This window comes from Mustela nivalis (assembly GCF_964662115.1).
Source record: "Mustela nivalis genome assembly, chromosome: 15".
Lineage (NCBI taxonomy): Eukaryota > Metazoa > Chordata > Mammalia > Carnivora > Mustelidae > Mustela > Mustela nivalis.
The window spans coordinates 27,582,376-27,607,643 of NC_139034.1; the positions used below are offsets into that span (position 1 = coordinate 27,582,376).

The 25,268-nt window shown below is 41.3% G+C and overlaps 1 protein-coding gene and 1 long non-coding RNA gene across 3 annotated transcripts in view; one reads left to right on the forward strand and one right to left on the reverse strand.

Annotated features, from left to right (window-relative positions):
* The window catches only part of SERPINE3 (serpin family E member 3), a 35,377-nt gene that overhangs the window by 5,558 nt on the left and 4,551 nt on the right, over positions 1–25,268 (reverse strand). For both annotated transcript variants that reach the window (XM_082700544.1, XM_082700543.1), the window contains exons 3-6: positions 21,399–21,632; positions 19,554–19,754; positions 17,841–18,039; positions 9,746–9,846 (exon numbers count right to left, since the gene is read on the reverse strand). In XM_082700544.1, coding sequence (XP_082556670.1) covers positions 9,746–9,846; positions 17,841–18,039; positions 19,554–19,754; positions 21,399–21,632 — 735 coding nt within the window. The remainder of the gene's footprint in view (positions 1–9,745; positions 9,847–17,840; positions 18,040–19,553; positions 19,755–21,398; positions 21,633–25,268) is intronic.
* Positions 5–17,039, forward strand: LOC309848654. Its single transcript, XR_014303190.1, has 3 exons — positions 5–298; positions 10,415–10,572; positions 16,747–17,039. It is a non-coding gene; the product is annotated as an uncharacterized lncRNA (long non-coding RNA).

Consider the following 25,268-nt stretch of genomic DNA (forward strand, 5'->3'; position numbering starts at 1 on the left):
GGTTCTCTGACCGTGCAGAGCCCATTTCCACCCCACCCCTCCACAAAAAAATACCACCTTGCAAGAAGTATTCTAGTCAACTCCAGCGTGCCACTGGAAAGGGATCTGTGGCATGAGTCTTAAAATAATCATTTCAATCTACATATTGTATTTTGAGAGAGCTTCTTTGTTTCATCTTAGACTAATTAAATTGTTTTGCATTTTTCATGCACATACAAGGAGATGCAAATGAATGTCGTGAGAGAATAAAACCAGCCGAGTATAGGATATGCAGCAATTCATCCATCTTCTAAATAAGGTATACACAGGAAATTGTGAGTTGGCTATATTTGTTGTAAGAAACAGTTATTTTCCAGCATCATTGAAGGGGACCAGACAAAAGTCAGAGGAAGGGAAAAAATCAATGGAAGCATTCACTGGTATCATTTCATTTGTCCTAAAACCAGTGAAGAATCTGATTGATTTTAGCAGTTGGTCTTTTTCTGTAGGATCTTTTAGAAAAGAAATTTCTCTCTAATTCATAGTTTCTTTCACTTGCTCATTGAGTAAACTGAAATGCAGTGTCAAAATTGGAATTTTTTGGCTAAATAATGGTTCTTTGATGCTCATGAGGTTTTACTTACCTGTGACCTCATTATAGTGTTGTGGTACCTGAACATTTCATCAGTGTCCATGAAGTCAACAGAGGTTCACTATGAAACTCTACCAACTAAGATACAGTAAATGTGGTTGTGATAGAGTCCAGGCACCTTGACACAATGTGAAAAATAGGACCAATTGGTATGAATGAGTCTTTAGTTAGATAGGCTTGGCTATTAGAATTTTTTAAGTTTCAATTAAATAGCATAGCTTCTCTCCATCACACTAGGAGTGGTCCAATAGTTGACAGTTACATGTTTGCACAGACACTGAGCCAAGACCCATGGCCTGTCTTGCCCCAGCATCCACACCTCTCTTAAATTTTATCTCTAGGAAGCATTAAACATTTCAGATCATAAACATTTGTGATCAAAATAAGAATTCAGGAGTCATTGTAGGTTTGTGTTTCTCTTCTTGCTTGATCTTGTATGACAGATCTCTATTTGCTTATTTCTGTCAAGTAACTATTTTATGCAACTAATGAAAGCAATGCAGAAGAATCCAGACACAAAGGCATTCTCCCGCTTTGTGTTCATCTTCTCGAGTGCTCATGGCTATTTAGTGCCATGTTTTCATGCAACATGTTATCCCCAAATTTGTTCCCAAGATTTTTTATAGATGCTATGCTATTAAAAGGGATCCATGATTAATTAAAACAGGGAATGCAGGTTGCATAGTTTTGTGTTTTTGTTTTTAGTAGTGAACTTCTTAGAGCTGCTTATTTGCTGATGTTTGTAGTGAATCTCTGCAGGAGAACTATAATATGTAATGTTTAGCCACGGAATGACCCGCATCATCTCCTGTCTCTAGATTTACTAGATTAGTGTTCTGGAAAACTGTCGTCCATCCTAAACCCATTTACTCCTATATTACATTTCAATATCCAAAGCCAAGTGTTTTAAGATTCTTCTTACCCTCCTTCCTGGCATACTCTCCACTCTTCTATACTATCTACAAGTATTCATGTCAACCTTTCTTTTTAGATTGTTAGCTCCTAGAAGGCAGAAGCTGTTTCATTAATTTTAAATATTTTTAAGTTCACCTAACATAATAATGCTTGGTACATAATTGTGTTCAGTAATTGTTGGATGAATGAATGATAGACACTCCTCACGTACATTTGTTTCATTTCCCCATAAAAACAGCTGTCTTAATGTTTTCTAATTGGATGTCACTTGTAAGGAAGTGTTGGTTGGTATCTATAGAATCATAGGGGTAAACCACAGAATGGGTCTTAGGCAAGTTTCATCCAAATGATTGTTTCGGTGCCTCTTTCCCCTTTGTTAGTGGGGACCATCATTTTTTTGTGTGGGGTTGATCATACTCTCAAAGGGTTTAAGAGTCTTCATAATGACACTGTGTAAACACAAGAATTGCAAAATGTAAATCGATGTCCCAACATTGGAACCTCAGGTTCTCAAAATGTGTCATTTGTTTGTGTCATTTGTCCTTCCAATTATTACTATTTACTATTGGCAAATTTCGTGGCATTGAAACATTTATTGCCAGAATTTGCTGCTAGTTTATCTTTCTCATCTTCTTATCACTTAGTTGTAACAGGTGGAATGTGTCATATAGCTCCCAGCCCCGGATATATATAGAGAGTGCTAAAAAGAATTTGAAATGGCCTCTGAAGCCAGGCTGTGGTCAGTTGCTTTCTCTATTCTCCTCAAGCCCACTTCTCCCTGCCACCCAGCTTTTTGAGATATAATTGATAGAACATTGTGTAAGTTTAAGGTATATAATGTGATGATTTCATATATGTATCTATTGCAAAATGATCATCACAGTAAAATTAGTTAACACCTCCATCATCTCACATAATTACAATTTTTTGTGTGTATTGTAAGATCTATTGTCTTCACAACTTTCAAATATATAATACAGCATTGTTAACTATAGTCACCATGCTGTACTTTACATCCCTAGAATTATAACTGGAAGTTTGTACCCTTTGACCACCTTCACCCAACCCCCCCAACTCCTACCTATCCCTGCCCTAGGCAACCTTCACTCTACTCCGTGTTTCTGTGACTTTGATTTTTTTTTAGAATCCACATGTGAGATCATACAGTGTCTTTCTCTCTGATTTAGCATAATGCCCTCAAGGTTTTTCTAGGTTGTTGCAAATAGCAGATTTCCTTCTTTTTTATGGCTAATAATATTCCATCAAAATATATATACCAAAGCTCTATCCATTCATCTGCTGATGGACACTTAGATTTTTTTTTTCCTTATCTTGGCTATTGTACATAATGCTGCTATCAACATGAGTTGGAGTTATTTCTTTGCTAGTGATTTAAGTTCCATTGGGCACATATTCAGAAGTAGAATTGATGAATAATGTGGTAGTTCTACTTTTATTTTTTGAGAAACCTCCATAGGACTTTCCATATGGTTGGACTGATTTAAATTCCTGTGAACAGTGTACAAAGTTCCTTTTCTCCATATCCTTGCCAGCATTTGTTATCTCTTATTTTTTTTGATAATAGCCATTCTAAGAGATATGAGGTAATAGCTCACTGTGGTTTTGATTTGCGTTTCCCTGATGATTAGTGATAATCAGCACATTTTCATGTACCTGTTAGTTATTTGAATATCTTATTTGGAAAAATAAGATATTTTTTTCATTTAAAAATCAGATTGTTATTATTATTTGCAATTAGGTTATATGAGTTCCTTATATATTTTGGATATTAATCCCTTAGGTATGTGGTTTTACAAAACTTTTCTCCCATTCTGCAGAATTTCCTTCCCATTTTGTTATTTCTTTTGATATGAAAACATGTTTAGTTTGATGTAGTCCCACTTGTTTCTTTTTACTTTTGTTGCTAATACTTTTGGTGTCAGATCCAAAAAATCATCAACAAGACTAATTTCAAGGAGTTTTCCCCCTATGCTTTCTTCTAAGAGTTTATGGCTTCAGATATTTTAAGTCTTTAATCCATTTTGAGTTGATTTTTGTGAGTGTTGTAAGATATGGGTCCAGTTTCATTCTTTTGCATGTGAATATCCAGTTTTCCCAGCACCATTCATTGAAAAGACTATCTTTTCCTTATGGGGTATTATGGGCTTCTTTGTTGAATATTAGTTGACTATATGCACAGATTTAGTTCTGGGGTCTTGATTCTACCCCATTTGTCTACATGTCTCTTTTTGTGCCAGTACCATACTGTTTTGATTACTATAGATTTATAATAGAGTTTGAGCTCAGGAAGTGTGATGCCTCCAGCTTTGTTCTTTCTCAAGGTTGCTTTGGCTATTTGGGATCTTTTGTGGTTTCACACTAATTTTAGAATTTTTTTTTTCTATTTCTGTGGAAAATGCCATTGGAATTTTGATAGGGAGTGCATTGAATTTGAAGATTGGTTTCGATAGTACAGACACTTCAACAATATTAGTTCTCCCAATCCATGAACAGAGGATGTTTTCCCATTTATGTGTGTCCTTTTCAGTTTCTTTCATGAGTGTGTTATAGTTTTCAATGTAGAGATATTTCACCTCACTTGGTTGAATTTACTCCTAAGCATTTTATTGTTTCTGATGCAATTGTAAGTGGAATTGTTTTCTTTATTTCTTTTTCAGGTAGTTTGTTGTTAGTGTAAAGAAACACAATGCATATTTGTATTTCATTTTTTATCCTACAACTTTACTGAATTCGTTGACTAGTTGACTAGTTGTACCACTATTACAATATTAGAGAATCTAATTTTGACTATATACTTACCATTATTAGTGATTTTTACATTTTCATACATTTTTATAGTGTTAATTAGCACCTTCCAGCTTTAAAAATGTCCTTTAGCATATCTTGTAAGGCAGGTTTAGTGGTGATAAATTTCCTTATCTTCTTTTTTGTTTGGAAAAGATTTATCTCTGCTTCACTTGAGGAACAACTTTGCCAGGTATAGTATTCCTGATTGACAATTTTTTTTTTCTTTCAAAATTTTGTATATGTCATTCCACTCTATCCTGACCTATAATTTCTGTTGAGAAATCCATTGATCATCTTATGTGGGTTCCCTTGTTAGGTAGCTTGTTTCTTCTTTCTTGCTGCTTTTAAAATTCTTTGTCTTTGACTTCTGACAATTTAATTGTAATGTGTCTTGGTGTAGCCCTTTTTGGGTTCAACCTATTAGGATTCATTGGGCATTGTGAATATGCAAGCCCATTTCTCTCCCCATTTTTGGCCATTATTGCTTTAAGTAGACTTTCCCTTTTTTTCCTTTCATCTTTTGGGATTCCCATATGAGTATCTTTTTTCTTTTGTGATGTCCCCAATTTCCATTGGCTTTCTTCACCCTTTCATTCTTTTTTTCTTTTTGTTCCTCTGACTAGGTAATTTCAAATGATTTATCTTCCAGTTGATGGTTTACTCTGTTTGGCTGAGTCTTGTTGAGGCTCTCTATTGAATTCTTCAGTGCAGTCATTTTATTCTTTAGCTTTAGGATCTCCGTTTGTTTGGGTTTCTTGGTTTGGTTTTGTTTGATGGTTTCTATTTCTTTCTTGAACTTTTTATTTTGTGCATTGTTTTCTTAATATTGTTAGTTGTCTCTGTGTTCTTGTAGTCTGCTGAATTTCTTCAAGAGGATTGTTCTGAATTCTTTGTCAGACAGTTCAAACATCTCCACATTTTTAGGGTAGCTATTGGAGCTTTATTAATTTCTTTGAATGGTATATTTTTCTCATTTTTCATGGTCCTTGCTTCTTTGTATTGGTATCTGTGCATTTCAGTAATGGGTCTCCTTTTCCAGGCTTTACAGGATTGCTTTGGTAAGGAAAGATATTTACCAATCAGTTGGTAGAATTTGTGGGCAGGTTAGGGCTTACTGTCATCATCCCTGTGTGGGCAAAACCTCTCCATATGCTTTGAGTTTGCAGGGGGCTGCTGCTGCCTTAATTCTGTGGCTGGGTGGGACTGCTGGTTGGGTTTGTATTCAAGCAGTGCTGCTGGGTGGGCTTGCTGTTCCGGTGGCACTTCTGGCTATGTCAGAGTTAGTGGCTCAATCCTTTCACAGTGAGGTTGAGTCCCTAAGACTACAATCAACTCTTAGTCAATGAAGTTGTATCTGTGTTCCCTGACAGGGTAGTGCCACTGGTTGGACACCATAATTGGGTAACTCTGAGAGGGACTCTACAATCTTTCCTGGTCAGGTAGTCTTATGCTGTGCTTCCCAACTGGATGGTGCTGCTGGTTGGGCTCCATGTTCAGGTGGGGCTGCCTTCTGTGCCCTGAAGTTGGGTGGGGCTACAAGCTGGGCTTTGTGACTTAGTAGCACTGTGGATTGGGCTACAAGGCTCCCCAAGGTTATTCTTCAAACTCCCTGGTTATGTGGAGGTAGGGGATGTGCTCAACAGTTGGGAAGGACTGCTGGCCAGGCTCTCTGCCCAAGCAGAGCTGTAGGATGGGCTTCTCAACTAACTGGTTCTCTTGTCAGGCTTCCTTGATGGATGGGACTTGAGACTTTGCCTAGCAGTTGAGTAGGGCTGTGAATTTGCTTTCCTGCAAGGTAGAGTGGTAGTATGGTCCATTGACTAGGGATCCAAATCAGGCAGAATTGCCAGCCATGCTTTCTGGCCGGTTGGGGCTACCAGCCTGGCCTTGCAGATGGGCATTCTTGATGGCTGGAGTCTTTGCTTGGGTACTGGTACAGGCAGGAATATGGTCTGCCAAGGACTGAATGCTGACTAGTATAAGTCTTGCCTCCCACATTCTCCTTCTCTATCTGATTCCTAAGTCTTCCCCAGGAGGCAAGACTTGAATGGATTTTCCAGAAAGTGTCCTGCAACACTGGAAGAGTTGGATGTCCACTGGAGAAATTATATTAGGCCTGAGAGGGCACTCTTGGTGAGTGCTGTGCCTGCCTGGAGGAGGAGTGATACAGACCAAGTGTAGCTGCTCCATTTACCAATATAATGTGGTCTTCTCAGTCTCTGTGGTTTAGAGTGGTGCTTCAGCTTCACATAAGGGTGTTGGGATTTACACAGTGGTGACTTGTCTATGGACAGCGGCTAGTTGGTCTTCTTAGGAGGGGGACTGAAGTTGGAAATGATCTATCTCACCATCTTGATGCCCTATTGCAGTTCTGATCAGTCATCTGGTGTGCTATAAGTTAACTTCAGTATGTATCCAAACAACTATGAGTGATTTTCTCATTTGAGTTGTAGTAACATGGAGCTTGTAGTTCTCACTGAGCAGACATTGGAAACTAATTATTCACTTATAAAAGTCAAGAAAAAGATGTTTCTTTGAAGTTTTAACTTTATGCAAAAGTAGTATTTCTTGGATTAGGAAGCATGGGTTTGTATCAAAGCCTGCTGATCCTTTTGATTGCTTGAGAAGTATATATCCAGCTGGTACCTTTTGTGTAAGTGAAACTGGAATTACTCTTAAAAGCTTTATAACATGTAGTATCAAGGATGTCTAGGGAAAAAAATTATAACCTGGGCTCAGCTAGGCCTTGAGATCATACTGAACAAGTTTTTTTTTTTTTTTTTAGGCAACAGGAAGGGATTTGATGCCATGAAGGAAGAGACAAGTCACTTTTAAATGGGAAGGAGAACTTAAATGGGGAAGGAGAACTTAAGTAAAATGATTCTGGACACTGGAACGAAATAGAAAGAAAAGGCCAAATATTCCCTGTGGTTTGAGCTTCTACCAAAAGCACAAAACTGCTTCATAGCCTCATTAGTTATAAGAAGGGAGACCAGCATTTTCTGATGACTTATTTTCTGGAAAGCTCTCTGCTGATGCTTTGCTGTATGTTAAATAATTTTATTTCCATAAGTAAGATGTGAAGTGGGTGGTAGCCACCTCATTTTAGGAATGATGAAACTATTTGTTAGAAAGATTCAGTCACCATGTCTCTATAACTAAGTCAATAGCTCACTTAGGCAATGAAGTGACTAGTCTCTTGATTATGTTTAAAGAAGGGTATTGGAAAGCAATACTGTAGTTGGCAAACTTTATCTGTAAAGGCCAAGATATTAAATATTTTAGCAATTGCAGTTCATATGCAGTCTGTTATAACTGCCTGATTCTGCCATTGTAGCAGGAAAGCAGCCACAGATGATCTGTACATAAATGGGAGTTGGCTGTTTCATTAAAACTTTATAAAAACAGGGATTGGATCATTTTTTGGTGAGCCCGTGTTAGAGGAACAAAACTTTATGGGAGAAGATAAGGCTGATGTGTTTTATCAGTAACAGACGTTAATTTAAGCTTCACACTTGGCACATGCTAACTGCTCGGTAATTATTTAACAAGTTAGATCCATGGGCCTGTATTTCTGCTGGTTTGAACAAATCTACATAGACTTTAACTACATCAAAAAAAAGGCATGAAAAATTGTTCTTTCTAAACGAGGGTGCTTGTTATATCTTGTCCAGAGAGCTTATGGGCCTTGGAAGTCTTTATCAGTAGGGGAGCTGCATGATGCTGTGGGTGGGTTAAGCACAGTCCTATTTGAGGACATAGGATTAATGGTACTTGGAGATGTACTTCTAGGACATAAAGGCAAAGAGATTAAGAACTATGAAGAAACAATCAGTGAGTCACAGTGATCAATTGAGTGTATTGGTGTGGAAGAAAAGGTTAAGAATGGTCCCAAAGTTTTGAACTAGAATGATCAAAGGAAGAATGGTATCATCATCAACAAAAGGAATTCCCTAGCTAGTTCTGGAGTCACAGACACTGTGATTGGATTTTGCACATTATTAAAGATAGAGTACACTCAAGTTCATTATCCCTTCCCCTTTCCTTGACCTCTGATTCTTTCACTCTAGGCTTTCTCTTTTCCCTACAGTATCAGATTATGCCTGTGTCACCAGGGAAAATTCCTGGTTGCGTCATTCAACCAAGTCAACAGTATTTATTGGCTATCCATTGTGCATCAAGCATTGTTGGGGACACTATGCCCAAACTTGACTATTGCTTTGCTTATGCTTATCTCTTTGCATGTTTAGGTAATGAGAACAGTGCTGGTGGGTTTTAAAAAATCTAGAATAGATCTTTCCTCCTATGCTTTATTTGATAAGTAACTGCCATTTAGCTTGTCTAGTTACATTTAACACACAAGCCAAGACTGCTTTTATGGACCAAATTCCTATGTGTGTTTGTGTTTGTGTGTGTTTATGTGTGTGATTGCTTAATAAGATTTTGAGCAAGCTTTAGAAAACTCTGGGTGATGAGGTTCTAGCATTTAAAATGGAGATTCTGAAGCTTATCAGGCAAAGAAATACTTATCAGGCAGTGAAAATACTTGCTACAGCATCATCTTCATACAAATAACTTATTACTATCCAGAGCAGAAACAAACCTGAGCCTTTGGAGTTAGCAATAGTTTATCTAATGGAAGGCTAATAGAAGATTAATTAGAAGGCTAATCTAATAGAAGAATCTGGAACATAAGGTTTTGGCATTCCATTCTTTTTTTAATATTTGGTGTAAGTTCCCTGTCAGATCATAAGCAAATACAGCTCCTATTGATTAGTAGCAGCGCATTTACTAGGAGCAAAGAATTTTAATATGGACTTGGGAAAGGAGAACAACTTTAGGGCAAGATTACAGGGACGTGAGTAATTTGAAGAAAGGAACTTGGTTGTATGACAGAGTATCAAGGTTAGTTCATGGGAAGAGAACAGAAATGGCACGAGGAGGGCAGGAGAGGGAAGAGGTAGAAACAAAGGGCAACTGTGAGGCTAGCATGACAGTGGGAGGGCAGAATGAAGAGTTCTGTTGCTGCACTGCTGTCTCTGGCATGCTCTCAGTCATGACAGGCAGAGGGAGGCTGAGTTGTATTGTGTTCTCTGGCCATTGACCTCACTCTGAAGGTGGTCTCCAAAACAGGGCTTAGAGGTCTCAAGAAACACTCCTCTCCCACAAAGTCCAACCCAAGTTTGGCTGTTATCTGGAGCAATAGAATATGCTTATACATCTTATATGTTTATATAAGAATTTATATAAAGCAAAGCTTTCTTTCCTCTTTAAAATAATGTTAACTCTGACTGTACCATTGAAGCCTTGGTAGATGAAAATCCCTTAATCAAAGTATGACAAAGCTGCCCCCAAGCACAATGCCAAAAATTTTGAAAGAAGAAATGTTACCTGAAATTCCTTTCAAGTTAGCTTTGAGTGGATCAAAAAGATCGGTGACTCCCCAAGAATTTAAAATGCTTTTTAAATTGAAATGATTTTGGATCCTGAATCTAAAAAACAAAAACAAACCATCAACTTTCATTTAAAAATCTCATTCAAAATATTTTCATACACACCACATGACTGCCAAACTCCCTTGGAAGTCAGGGATCTCCAGCCTCATTTTCAGCTTTCTTTTTCACTGTTCCTTCTAAACCCTACCCACTGACTACTCTGACCACACAGGGCTCGCTTCCACCTCTATACCTTTGTTTTTGCTGTTCTTTCCACCCCATCTCCTTTGATGGCTTTTGAGTTACCTCCATGTCCTCTAAGCTCCATTCAGTTGTTATCCCCTCCTCTCTTCTCCAGCTGTTTTGTGTCCTTTGGTTGCTAAGTCCCCAGTGACACTTCATTTGTTCTGCTCTTTTGGTGTATGTACTATTCTCCTTCCTATTACTGTTATTTATGATATTATGAACTACTTGAGAAGAGAGGATATCTCAGTCAATTCTTTACTTCCTAACAGTAACTAATTAATGACTGCTTACAATGTACTAGATACTATGACAAGTGTTTTATGTAGATTATCTAATTTCATCTTCACATAACTATGTTATTATTATCCTCATTTTACAGATGAGAAAACTGAAGCCTAAAGAGATTAGGACAATTGCCCAAGATGATGTAATGAATACGTGGTGGAACTCAACTCAAAGCAAGGCTGTCTGCATGCAGAGCCTGTGCTCTTGGCGTCTACCCTTTGCTACCTCCCATGTCGTGAGACATCTCACATAGTAGGTGCAGAAAAGCAGCTGCTGATTAACAATAGAGTGTGTCATTGAATATGTTCATATTTGATAAGCCATATTTTTGTGTTTGCTGTGTTCATTGTGTGTCTTTGATGCACAGGAGGGAAGAAATGCAAGTAAAAATTTTGGTTTTCCTATTAAGTCCTGAGAGCAGGAAGAATCAACATACCAACTTTGTAATATTTCTCCAAGGGCAAAGCATTGAAAATTTTACTGTTGAAGGATCCTTTGAAAGGATTGCTCATGTTATTTTTCTTTAAAAATAAAAAAAAATTAGAATTTAGATGATCTTTTTCTATAAACTATGAAAAAATACTATAAACTAGAAAAAAAAAGAATTTAGATGATCTTTTTCTATAAACTATGCAGAACTTGTAGGAAAGTAAAAATACTGGACAAGACCATTTAATATCAAAGATCTTCATTGCCATACAAGACAAGGTGACCAATATTTTAAATAGAAGTATCGTATTTTCTCATAAATATATGTTTGGGATCTTTAGAATAGTTTTCCAAAAAGGTACACATGTTTCCTCCAACTATGCTGACATTCTCAAAAAATTTTGATCACCTCTTCTGAAATTTTCTTAAATACTTAAAACACATCCATTTTGAAAACTCTCAATGCTGAAACATATTGGTTAAGAGCATGAATTTGGGAGTCCAATGCCAGGGTTTGAATCTTGGCACAGCCTCTTACTGGCTGAGGGAACTGGGGCAAGTTACTTTACTTCTCTTTGCCTCCAATTCCTTATTTGTGAAATGAGCATAATAATAGTGTTTAGTTATTAGATTTGTGAAGATTAAGTGAAATAATCCTTGTAAAGTGCTCAACAATGCCCAACACAACTCATGCACTTTATTGTTCTCAATTCGGTTTTAGTGTTTCTCAGGGATATTGAGAAAAAGCTCGGGGATGTTTGAAGCCAAATACAGTGATTATGGTAGGTGATAAAACTGGGTAGTATTTTTTAGTAACTAAAGATAATAGTAAAAGTGAGGCATGACCATAAAAGGTGAGAGTGATGTTTTTTCCCTTGTATGGCTATGAAGGCCAGCCCAGAAGAAATGCTACAAAAATATCTTGAGTAAAAAAAATTGCCCTTTACCAAATCCAGACAATGATATTATGAGAAAAGAAAACTACAAACTAATACCCCTTATGAATATAGACACAAAATCCTCAACCAAATATTAGTGAATTGAATGCAGCAAAATATAAATCCCACCATGACCAAGTGGGATTTATCCCAGGAATGCAAGGTGTGTTCAACATATGAAAATCAGTGTAAAAGACCAGATTAACAGAATAAAGGACAAAGGCCACATGATCATCTCAATAAATGTAGAAAAGCATGTGGGAAAAAAATCCAATACCCTTTCATGAAAACAAAAATTACTCAATAAACTTGGGACAGAAGGGAAAATTTTCAGTCTCTAAAAGGGCCTCTACAGAAAACCTACAGCTAACATCATACTTACTGGTGAAGACTGAATGCTTTCTGCCTAAGATCAGATATAAGAGAAAGATGTCCACTATTTCTATTTAACATTGTCCTGAAGGGCATGGAGGGCAATTATGCAAGAAAAAGAAATAAAATGCATCCAGATTAGAAAGAAAGAAGTACACCTATCTCTACTCACAAATGACTTGATCTTGTATATATATAATCTTAAGGAATACATACACAGAGTGAAAAAATTCTTAGAATAAATGAGTTAATCAGGGTGGCAGGATATGAGACCAGGGTACAAAAGTCAACCTTTTTATACTATCAATGAATAATCTGCAAATAAAATTCCATTTATAATAGCATCAAAAGGAATAAAATACTTAGAAATAATTTTAACAAAAAAAATACAAAACTTGTAAACTGAAAACTAAAAAAACATAATAGAAGGAACCTAAGGAGCACATAAATAAAATGAAAACAGTCCTGTGTTCACAGATTGGAATAGTTAATATTGTTAGCAGTATTCCCAAATAGATATACACATTAAACACAATCATCATCAAAATTTCAACTGCCTTTTTTGCAGAAACCAATGAGCTGATCCTAAAATTCATATGAAAATGTATGGGACTCAGACTAGCCAAAACAATCTTGAAAAAAGAAGAACTAAGTCGAAAGGCTAACACTTCCTGCATTCTAAACATTATAGTCATCAAGATGGTGTCATACTGGCTAAAGTATAGACATTTGTGCCTATAGACTAGAACTGAAACTAAATCCATTGAAATAAACCCATTAACTTACAGTCAATTAATTTAAACAAAGGTACCCAGAAAATTCAATGGGAGAAAGAATAGTCTTCTCAATTAATGGTGCTGGGACAACTGGATAACCACATGCAAAGAATGAAATTGGACCTCTACCTCATAATACAAAAATTAATTTAAAATATAAGAGCTAAAACTAAAAATTACTAGAAAAACATAGACATAGGTTTTGTAACCTGGGTTAGGCAATGGTTTCTTAGAAATGACATCAAAGAAGCACAAGAAATAAAAGAAAAAATAAATTAACTGAACCTCATTAAAATGCTTCAAATGACACCGTCAAGAAAGTGAAAAGACAATCCACAAAATGGGAGTAAATATTTGCAAATTATAAATCTAATAAGGGACTAGCATCCAGAATATATAAAGCACTATCACAAGTCAGCAGTAAAGACAACCAATTTAGAAGTGGAGAGGAAATTCAAATAGCTATTTCTTCAAAAAAGATGTGTAAATGGCCAGAAAGCACATGAAAATATGCTTGATCATCGGTTATTAGGGAAATGCAAATGAAAGTCACCATAGAAACCACCTCACACCAACTAGGATGGCTACAAGAAAAAATGGGTTTTTTTTTCTCCAAAGCTGTTGTCACACACTGTTGTGAGGTTAGACAGGTTGCAGCCATCTTGCCTTCAACCTGAGGGAGAAGCCAAAACACAGAGAAGGAAGGGCATTGCTGGAAGGCAAGGGGATTGGTGAATCCTACCAATGTAACTAAGGAAAACTATGTAGTTTCTGAATGTAAACACTATAAAATCCCTACTTTTTAATCCTTCCCTCCATTCAGAGGGACTTAAAAAAAAAAAAACCCAAAACGGTAGTAAAATATACACCACATAGAATTTTACCATTTTAAAGACATTATTCAGTAGCATGAAGTATATTCACATTGCTATCCAACCACCACTATCCACTCTGGAAACTTTCATCAAACCAAAATGAAACCTCTGTACCACCACACATCCCACATGAAGAGGGACTTATCAAAAAAGATGGATGATAGCAAGTATTGACAAGAGTATGGAGAAACTGGAACCTCATAGATTGCTGGTGGGAATGTAAAGTGGTATAGCTCCTTGGAAAACTGGTAGGTCCTCAAGGTGTAAAATGTAGAGTTAATACAAGACTCAGTATTTCCATTCCTAGGTAACCAAGAAACTTATACCCACACAAAAATGTGCACATCAATGTATTTCAGAAGCCAAAATGTAAAAACATGCCAAAAAGTTTCCTGGCACTACATGTCTATAGACCAATGAATGGATAAAGCAAAATGTAGAATATCCATATGATAGGAAATTATTCCACCATAAAAAAAAATGAAGTACTGATGTACCACTGCGACAAGGATGAACCTTGAAAACGGTATACTCAGTGAGAGCAGCCAGATGTAGAAGGCTACATGTTGTACAATTTCATTTATATGAAATGTATGGTACAGACAAGTCCATTGAGAACGGAAGTAGATTAGTGGTTGCCTAGGACACTAGTGAGGAGAAGGAATGTGGAGGGACTACTAATGGGCACAGAGTTTCCTTTAGAGGTGATGAAAATGTTCTGAAATTAAATAGTGCTGATGGTTGCACAACTTTGCCAATATACTAAAAACCTCTAAATTGTATGCTTTAAAAGAATGAATTTTATGGTTAGGTGAATTATATCTTAATTTTTTATTTTTTATTTTATTTTTTTTTTTTAAAGATTTTATTTATTTATTTGACAGAGAGAAATCACAAGTAGATGGAGAGGCAGGCAGAGAGAGAGAGAGGGAAGCAGGCTCCCTGCTGAGCAGAGAGCCCGATGTGGGACTCGATCCCAGGACCCTGAGATCATGACCTGAGCCGAAGGCAGCGGCTTAACCCACTGAGCCACCCAGGCGCCCGATATCTTAATTTTTTAAAAAAGAAAGAGGGCACCTGCCTGGCTCAGTGGGTTAAGCCTCTGCCTTTGGCTCAGGTCATGAGCCTGGGTCCTGGGATCGAGTCCCTCATCCGGCTCTCTGCTCAGCGGGGAGCCTGCTTCTCCCTTTCCCCCTATGCCTGCCTCTCTGCCTGCTTATGATCTCTCTCTCTCTCTCTGTGTCAAATAAATAAATAAATAAACCTTAAAAGAAAAAAAAAAAAACAAAAAAAGAAAATGCCCATAAAAAAACATAATCCACACATGACTATGATTAGCAGCCCTTTGAAAGGAAGGCCAAAACTTCCGAATATATAAGATCTGGTGGATTGTTAAAATACTTATAAGAAACAAAGAGAAAAAGAGACACATACAAAAAAACCCAGACTCTTAAATACAGAGAAAAAACTGGTGGTTGCCAGAGGGGAGGTGGGTGGAGGGTGGGTGAAATAGGTGATGGGGATTAAAAGTACATTTATTGGGGCACCTGGTTGGCTTAGTGGGTTAAGCCTCTGCCTTTGGCTCAGGTCATGATCTCAGGATCCTGGGATTGATCCCCGCATCGGGCACCCTGCTCAGCAGGGAGCCTGCTTCTTCCTTTCTCTCTGCCTGCCTCTCTGTCTACTTGTGATCTCTCTGTCTGTCAAATAAATAAATAAAATCTTTTAAAAAAAAAGTACATTTAGTATCATGAACACTGAATAATGTATAGAATTTGTGATTCATTACACTGTACACCTGAAACTGTAGCACTGTTAATTATATTCAATAAAAAAACACTATGTCACTTCTATTGTCAGAAAAGAAATGCTCATGTTTAGCTTCCTACTATGTCGATCTAATAACCAAATGTCTTACTCATTAAACAAATATATATTTGACATTATTAGTCTTTTTTGTGGGGTATTACATTATTATGGATATAAATGACCTTTGTTAGCACTTGTTGGCTTTCTTGATTATTCTTTTGGTTAACTAATATCCCTAATGAAGACTAATTGTCCCTATACATTTTATTTTATGTCTTCATAAATAAAATATTACTTTGGAAGCTAGACATCATCATTCATCCAGAATCTACTAATACACTGTTTGGGGATGTTTAACCCCAAGGCACACCTCAATGCCACACAATGTTTGTATTGCTACCCACAGGGTGCAGAAGTTTTTGCTCTTGCTACATGAAAAATGCAGGCTGGCTATAAAGCATATCATGTTAAATGATGAATCAATGATCTGCAGAACTAGAGGTAAGTTCTTTTCCAAAACATGACTTGTGTCTACCATGGTCCAACATTTTGTACCCAAATTTAGACCTAAAACCTCATTTTAATTCTTTCTCTATGTATTCCTTCAAGGGTTTGAAGTTGTTTCTTTACTTGGTGAATTTTGCTTGTGAAACAGCCTCATTTTCCTAAAACCTTCTGGATGGTAGACTCCATACTCTAAGGGAGATAAAAAAGAAATATATCGGGACAAGGTCAAGTGTTAATTCATACTGTGTGTTGTTATGATCTCTGCAGCCCCATCCTATCCCTGTCTTTGGGGTGTTTCAGATCATTCTGAAGGTGGAATTAGACAGTGGAGACCTCTCGAAGGAGCTGGGCATCTTGCTGGGGCTTCTTCCTCACAGCAGCTGCTCCAGGATGAGGACAGACATCTGTCCCCTCATTCTGAAGAGACTGACAGATTCCTGCACCGGGTTGCACTCTCTGTCTACTTTCCACATCAAAAGCGCCTCTTCCTTCTCTGGGCTTCTCTCAAACAGAACAGAAAGGCTAGGGTTGCTTCTGTTCCCTGCTAGAGATCTGCTGGCATCCTGACTTTCCACTTTTATTTGGGGTCCAGATATTTGGTTTGGGGAGACACAGGCTTTCTCTTAGATTTATGTTCACCTTCTGCCCTGGTTATGCCATATCCCACTTTAGACCTTGGCCTTAACTCACTGGATCTCTCTTTGTGTGTTTTTATTTCAGAGTCTGGGCTTATTTTTAACTCCTCGAAGGAGCACTGCCAAGACCACTGGCCCAGTGGTGCTGAGGGCCTGGACAGCAGAGAAAGCCAAAGTGGCCAGCAGGAAGATAGCATGAGGAATCCGTATCCCAAGCCCTCGGACAACAGTCCTTGTTTGATACTGGTCTACAAACTAATTACAAGTTCACTTTGATTTCAAATGTACGAGAGAAGCTTATCATTTAAAGAATTTCAATACGGAATTCTTTGTCAAGTAATGAGCTTTGCAAATAAATTTCGCTTTGGAAAAGCAAAATCTAGAACCTTTACTTTTTAACAATTTGTATTTGTACCTACTGGGTTTTCTTTCTTTCTTTTTTTTTTTTAATATTTTATTTGTTTATTTGACAGAGAGCTAGAGAGAGAGCACAAGTAAGCAGAGCGGCAGGGAGAGGGGGAGAGAGAGAAGCAGGCTATCCGCTGAGCAGGGAGCCCGATGTGGGGCTCGATCCCAGGACCCTGGAATCATGACCCGAGCCGAAGGCAGCTGCTCAACCAACTGAGCCACCCGGGCGCCCCCCTACTGGGTTTTCTTAAAGAAAAGCTCAACTCTATTGAGAGAAGGAGAACCTTCAGCACAGAGACTACAAGTCTTGAATTTTTTACACCTTAATTTGCCTTCTGATCAGAATTATATTGGCATTTGCTCAATGACATAAATTATCTTGTGTCTTTGGTTTTGGAAAAAAATGACAGTTGTATACTCTTAGGATGTGGTAAGATCTGGGGCACATTCCTCCAAGGTAACTATACTGTTCTTCTTTCCCTGCTCAGAGAACTGGTTGTAGCGTGAAACCCAGGGCCTCCAGTCTGGCCCAGTGAAGGCAGAGTATCTTCTCTTGAGAAGACTCCAGGAAATTAAGTCTGTTCTATCCGCATCATGAGCTAGTCAGCAGAAACTCTGACCTGGACCCCAACTCTAGGGTCGCTCCTCCTTGTTCCTAACCTCTAGGGGTACATTAGACAACTGGGCCCAGTGGTTAAGGACAGACTCTAGAGTCAGACCACCTGGGTTCTCTAATGCAGAGCACCCTGTAAGGACGAGGCGGCCACTCACCTGGGCAAGAACAGATCCATTCTGGCTCTCCTGAGGCTGGAGGTCCAGACGTGGAGAATGCTGGCTGTGAGGTGTGACTCAATGAGGCTCAGTGGGGTGTCTTTGTCACGTGGCAGAACCAGGAGCAGACTCACTGTACTTCCCAGGTAAGGCAGCTCTAGCACCCTCACCTGATGGCCTGCAGGGTCCTGGAACTGACCTAGGGATTCAGTAGAGGTGGGGATTAGTTCTGTCCCAGGAGCTGGGGAAGGGCCATCTCGCAGAACGGGAAACAATACATTTTACTAATAGGTGTCTGTCTCACCCTTTGAAAGCTGTTGAGGCCAAAGACTGTCACCTTTTCTGATCTTAAGACTTAGAATTTCTAAGATATCCTTGTAGGTCTTGAGTCACAGGGTCTTCAGTGTCTGGGTACAGTGAGGATGATGGCACATGGGAGAGCCATCTACTGTCTTTTTGGTTTGTTTGTTTTTTAAATTATTATTATTTTTTAAGACTTTATTTATTTGAGGGAGAGAACAAATGAGAGAGAGCATGAACGGGGGAAGAGAGAGGGAGAAACACTCCCCAGCAGGGAGCCTGATGTGGGGGTTGATCCCAGAACCCGGGGATCATGACCTGAGTTGAAGGCAGATGCTTAACCAACTGAGCCACCCAGGTGCCCTGTCTTAAAGGGGAAGCCATTCCAATCCTGGCCATTTGTGGCCATGTGGGGACCCAGGCTCTTCGTGCTAGATCGTTCTTTCAACAAAAGTTCTAAACCCATAAAATTGGGAAATTTTATGCAGCAGACAATCAGATCAACCAGCATGGGTCACAGCAGCAATGGGGAAAACTTTGGGAACAAGAACTATAAAAGTCATAAATACATATTCACTTATCTGGTTGACGTTCTTCCCACTCTCACCTTACTTGACCTCAGTTAATAATTACTGAATGAATAAACAAATGATTAAATTGTGACGAGCACTCACAATGCGTCCTGCATGGAATCGAAGCAGGACGACAGCAAGTTTTCTAAATGCCAGAGTTCCTAAAACACTGTCTCACTGGCTTTTCCCTGAATGGGAACAGAATTAGTCCCAGAGCTGGAAGGGCTGAGCCTGCAAACGAGGGCTGGGAGAGGGAGGTGTGGGCACAGGCAGCTGGGTCCCTTCTCTTCTGCTCTTGCCTTGCTGGGACTCCACGGAGGTGTCCACACCACGAGCCAGCCTGCAGGGCAGGGTCTCCTGGCACTGACCCGGCACCTGCACCCCCGTGGGCTGGGATGAGTGACCACCCTGGCAGGACGGGATGACGGATGTCAGGTCCACGGCGGGGCGCTCTCGAGAGCTTTCTAGACTGGACTCTCAATCTTTTGTGCTATGTCAGCACCAAACCATGAAGCAGCTGTTCATTTTATGGGGGTGCCTGCCGGGGTGGGGGTGGTTTGGTCCAAACATTTTTGGTTTTACACTAACGCCTCTTAGTAGGTGCAGAGGGAAATGTCAAGCGCAAAATTAGGTTTCTCCCCCACCACCCCCTCTCCTCACTGTCCTCTCTGGGTTTTCTGGCACCCTGGGCTCTCCTCACTCCTCACACACCTCACAGCGGAGGGAAGGCAGAGAAACACTGTGGCTCCTTCTAGATCGCCCACTGCTCTCCTCTCCCTGCCCATATCACTCCTGTGTTCCTCCCATGGAAGACGGCCCTGCTGGTGGGGAAGGAGCTTACCGTAGTTGACCTCGGCCATTTGGTACATCATGGGGACCTGGAGGACGAGGCCCTGGGCGCCGGTGAAAGGCAGGAGCTGGGTGTCCCTAGAGTTGAATTTCTGCCGCCAGGTGCTTTGGAAGGACATGGTGCTCACTAGTGCCAGCTGGGCCAGGCCTGCCCCGCCACCATGCTCCCACGTTGGACCACCTGGGTCATCACCTGCAAGTGAGAGAACGATGGGGTTGCTGAGATCGGCGTACCTGTCCTGGAGGGTTCCAGGGCATCCCTGAGCTTGGGTTTGTGGCCTGCTTCTCAGTATCATTAGTTGGGGAATAACAGGAGGTGTAACTAGCTGTTGCTGAAGGCCATGCTTTCATCCTTTGCAAAACAGGTTGGGAGGCTCCCTTTGGTCCTGGCTGAGTGTTTCCCAGGGGCCTTAGGTACGTACTGTCCGGTGGGCCTGGGAGGCGCACTGGGTGTTGTGGCTGGGCTGTTGCATGGTGTACCCCCTCCTCTTCCCGCCCACCTCACCGCCCCCCCCCCAACCCCCCGCTGTTGGGACTCATCCATGGCAGAGTCTTTGCTTAGACAGTAACATCCAGGGCACAGTCTTCAAACTCCATGCATTACTGGAGAGAAGACAGCAGGCTCTGCGATGGTTGTTGCCTTGGCCCTTTATTAATAAAAACAGATATTGTGCTCTGTTTGAAATGCTTTAACAAACCCTCACCGACACCTCCCATCAGTTCAATTGTTATTCCCAGTTTTACAGAGAGGGCACCAAAGCCTGGAGAAGTTGTCCCAGGTCATGTATGTGTGAGTGGTCAAGCCACAGACCACCCAGCTGCTCAAGACAGAGACCATGGATTTAAACACAAGTAGCCCGGCCCCAGACTCCAGGCTCTTCCCTGGCCGCCCCTCTTCCATGGAGGACGATCACCGCGGGTGGGGCTGACCGCAGCTGTGTGGCCTTGTGCCACCCCCACCCCACAGCATAGTGAATTAAACACTTTTAAGTACACTGAAAAGATGTTGGGAAGCATTGAAGAAAACAGACAGAGGGGGGGGTTATTGATAAATTGATATATCTTGAACATTCTCCCTATTTTTGTGTAATCCTTCTAATTATCAGGAATGCTAGAGGCAGACTGCCTGGGCTGGGATCCTGGCTCTGTGCCTCAGTTCCTCTACCTGTAAACTGGGGGCAAGAACAGCACCTATCCCCTGGGATTTCTATGAGGATAAACAGAGATAACGAACACAGTGCACTTAGAAAAGAATTAAATCAGTAAACGGATCCTCAGTAAGTGTACTAATTTTCACCATCTTTACTAATTCCAATTGCATGATATGTAGGTCCTATAATTCATGGAATTCTGGGCAATTAGGTTATTTCTAAGTGTTTTTCTTCGATAACATTTATCAAAGACATTGGGGCCCAATGTCTTATTAACTTTTTCTCTGCTTGAATTCCAAGAGCTTTTTTGGCTCCTACTTTATTTTGCTGTCACAGAAATTAATTGTAGATGACAGCAGAGCTAGGGAGGCGGAGATGGTCAAGGATTCACCTTAGGGGAAAAGGTGCATACAGCAAAGCCTGCAGGGCTCCCCTGGAGGTAGGAGGCTCTGAAGAGCTCCCTTCTGCGTGTGCATGTGGGAAGATGGGCAGAAGGAGGCCAAATGTCAGCTTGCTTGCTTCATAGAGCATGTCATTTAAGGGTAGAGTCTCCCAGGAGAACAAACTTCTGTTGCAATCGAGGGTGACCTGAGTATCCATCCATGTGGCTTCTGACCAGCAAGGCCTGGTACCTGTGTTCATAGCCCTCTGACATCAGCCTCACCGAGGTGAATGGTTTCTTTTACCTGCGATCTTCCAGGAGGCCCATTCCTTGGCCTGCATGCTGGTGCCGCTGGGTTCACTGAGGTGGGCTGGCTCCACGCTGCTGTTGGCCCACCGGGAGATCTGCTCCACAAAGCAGGGGGAGAGTGGCGTTCCAGCTTGCACAAAAAGGGTGCAGGCCAGCTCCATCCTGGTGCCTTGACCGGAGTTGGGCAGCGTGGTGTAAGCAGTGCGTAAGATCTCTTTCACCCTTCGGTCTGGGAAAAAGGTGTTGGGATAAATGGACAGCGGTGAGTGTAGGTAAGGAGTTACACCATCTGTCTTTATGCAGTGCACGGAAGTGGGGCCTCAGCAACTCCACTCTCGTCTCACAGGCTCATCTACCAATTATAGTCTATTTGCATAAGTCATGACTAAATTGCCCAGGAATTGGCCTGGATCCGCAGATGAAAAGCTGGGGGGGAAGCCATGCAAGATGTGTGAGAAATCAAACCGGGATTAAGTCAAACAGAAAATCACTACCAACACCCCAGAGACTCTCCCTCCCTAACTTTTTGAGTCAGACATGTTGAGCAGATATCATGAGAGTCCAGAGGGCTGGGAAAGCTGCTGGTCTGATTTGCAGGGCGATGGGGCTTCAAATATTTAAGAAGTCAGTCGATTAACGAGGAGTGTCATAAATAACAATGACAGACGGTGGCCACGGTGTCAAATTGTTCATGTACCTTGTACAGGGCCTTACATCCATTCTCACGACTGCATGTCATAAGTCTGAGGGATGTTTAGAAGTGGCCTCTTTTAGAACAATGTTTTCGATGTGAGAAACAAAGCGGAAAGGTAAGAATGCCTCCCATCCCCCATCTCCCTAAGAGCCAGCGGATAGCTGGAGCTATTAATGTCAGCAAGAACCTGCAAGAACATTTAGGAAATGATAAGCATTTGCAAGAGTCGGTAGTTTCCACCCTCTTGGATGGTGGCTGGACTTCTATTTATTTATGATTTACACAGGAGATTGCTTCCTTCTCTCCATAACCAATAGCAGATTTCTTTTTCGCGATATTATTCCCTGGCTGTGGCTTTTAGTCTCCCCTAAGAGAGACTCCGGAGCTGGAGCAGGGCATCTCACCCACTGGTGAGTCAGGGCACAGCTGAGTATCCGGGGCTGTCCCAGACACATGGAAGCTGGGCTTTGCCAGCAGTCAGGTCTCCACCTGAGGCTGCTTCTGGAACAAAGCCCTTTCCTTGTCCCATTTTCCTCCCCTTCTTCTTAGGCACAGCCCTGTGGCTATCCACAAACTGGCCCTGGGAGACACACGCTTTGCTGCTTCCTTCTGCACTGCCCTGTCCTGGCTCCCCTAGGGCATGTGTTGGAAGGAGTCTCTGACGTGGCTTGGGGTCCCTCCACTCCAACACCTGCTATGTGTCAGAGGCCAGGCCAGGGGAGGGCAGCAAACTCCTCAAGCTGCTCGGCCAAAGTTCTCTGGAGGGGCACAGGCACCCAGAATACACCCTAGCCAGAGCCTCTGCCACAGGTCTACAGATCACAGCTGGGGACAGATCTCACCCAGAAAACTTTCATGAGCAAAGCTACTTCTTAGAATCTGTAACTGTGACTTGATTTGGCTTATATATCTTGTGAATTGCAGCCTAACTCCAGGGCTCTTATTTTATTTTATTTTTAAAAATATTTTATTTATTTATTTGAGAGACAGAGAAGGAGATAGAGAGAGAGAGAGAACACATGAGAAGGGGGAGGGTCAGAGGGAGAAGCAGACTCCCTGCCGAGCAGGGAGCCTGATGCGGGACTTGATCCTGAGACTCCAGGATCATGACCTGAGCTGAAGGCAGTCGCTTAACCAACGAAGCCACCCAGGAGCCCAGGATCCTTATTTTAATTAATAAAGAAATGAATGGAAAAATTACTTCTGACCAGATTTTCCTCACTGAAGGAGGTCATGTGTATTTATAAAACCATGTCCCTGTAAAACGTTGTTCTGCAGGGACAATGTGAGACAGTGTGGGACACTTCCCTGGTCCACAGAGTAGTGGGACCTCCTCTCTGTCCTTTCTCCCAATGTGGGTCTGGGGACCAGCTGTTCTTTCATCCAGAAACGTTAAGGGAGCAGTGTAAGTTGGCTGGAAAAAGCTTTTCTCCACCTGAGCCTGCCCGTTTGCACGCGAGGAGGGCTTTTCTAGATGTTGCTGGAATATACGTCTCCAGTGTGAGAACTGCTGACGGTGTTCACAGACTCGGGGCTACGTCCACCATCCCACTGAATCCTCTTAGCAAGTCTGTGACTTTACTGCTATTGTGACCCCCATTTCTAGACGAAGGAGCTGGGTCCAGACAAACAGATAAGCTTGCTCAGTGTCACTGTGTGGTGGGAGGGGGCCCTTCACCACCCCGCTGCCCGTCGGTGAGAGACAGTACCCTCTGCTCTGCTCCTGAGAGCCCCTTTCTCTATGGCGCTCTGCAGCACAGAGACTCCTGGTTGGCTGTGTTACTGTGAGTTTCCCACGTCCTTGGCCATGACAGGGCCTGTAGGACTAAAGATGTGAGCCATGAGGAGCTGCCTCCTCCCTGGTAGCCTTTGAGAGAAGATTGTGTTACTGCTGGCTTAATCCCTCTCCCTCTCCCTTTCCCTCCCGAGAGCATCCTTCTTGCTGGAGAGCTGGCTAGGTAGATCCCACAGAAGGATGTGGGAGAGGAGAGGGCTGAAGGAAGGAAAGCTTTGGGCACAGCCTTAGATCAGGAATGGAGTGAGGGTGGCGCGATTGAAGAGAGGGGCTCTCAGACGGCCACAGAGTGGGAGGAACATGCTAGAAGAACACATGGTATGTTCTCATGAATTTCTCTTGCTACGGATGAGCATTTTAGCTCATTTGCGAGACCAGGGTGGAGAATGTCTTCCTTTTGAGTCAATTTGCTGAACTGAACTTCCCGAAGTTGACACGGAATCTGGTGGGACCTGACTCTGTAAGGTTAATGAATATAAAATTCTCAAACTACAAACTTAGTGATGCTAATGTTTTACGTGCTAGAGGATTACAAGAGGGCTAAGTTAAGAGCGGAGTCAAAAGGTTTGGTTGGGTTGAGAGAATAATGGGGATATCGCTGGTTAAAAATAGAAAAGGCCAGGCACTTATGTCTTCATGCATCTGTGGCAAGAACATAGGATTTGGGGTCCGAGACACTGGGAGTTGAATTCTGGCTCTGCCACCTGCCGAGGCTTGCCAGATCGTTAACCCCTGTTTCATTTGTAAGAAGGGGATTATTAATCTTTGCGGTTTCTATGGGGATCAAACGGTATAATGACTGGAAAAGTGAAATCCATACCATCATCACTCAGAATTTTTCCCCAAGAGCCAGGCCACCTTCATTTCTGAGGCTTCTGTTCTGGGCATTATTCTTGTGCTTAATAGAAAGCTGTAAAGTATCCTTTATCAATTTACCTAGAAAAGCACCAGAACTCCCTCGAACTTGGAACACTAGGAAATTGTGTGTTTTGTGTAGCAGAAACAAAGGTGGTCTTTAGGGATACCGCTGGTGTCCATTCTGAGTCTCACGCTGTGCTGTCTGACCAGCAGGTAGGAATCCTAGCAAAGCTCCTGGTGGTCACGTATTGGCTGGAAATGCAGTGAGAACAAGACAATGCTGACGTGCTCCACTGCAAAGGTGGAAAGGTATTTCTGTTGATTAAACAGGAACAATGCCCCAAGACCCTGGAATGTGCTTGATACTGCTTTTTATACATTTTTTGGGTCTGCCTTGACTTTTAAAAGGAAACCTGGGTCCGGGCACTGACAGGTTATTTTAAGCAGTTCTTTGAGCTAGGTTGGGACAAACCAAAGCACAGGGGTATTCGATTAACTGCAACCCTAGAAGTGGCACA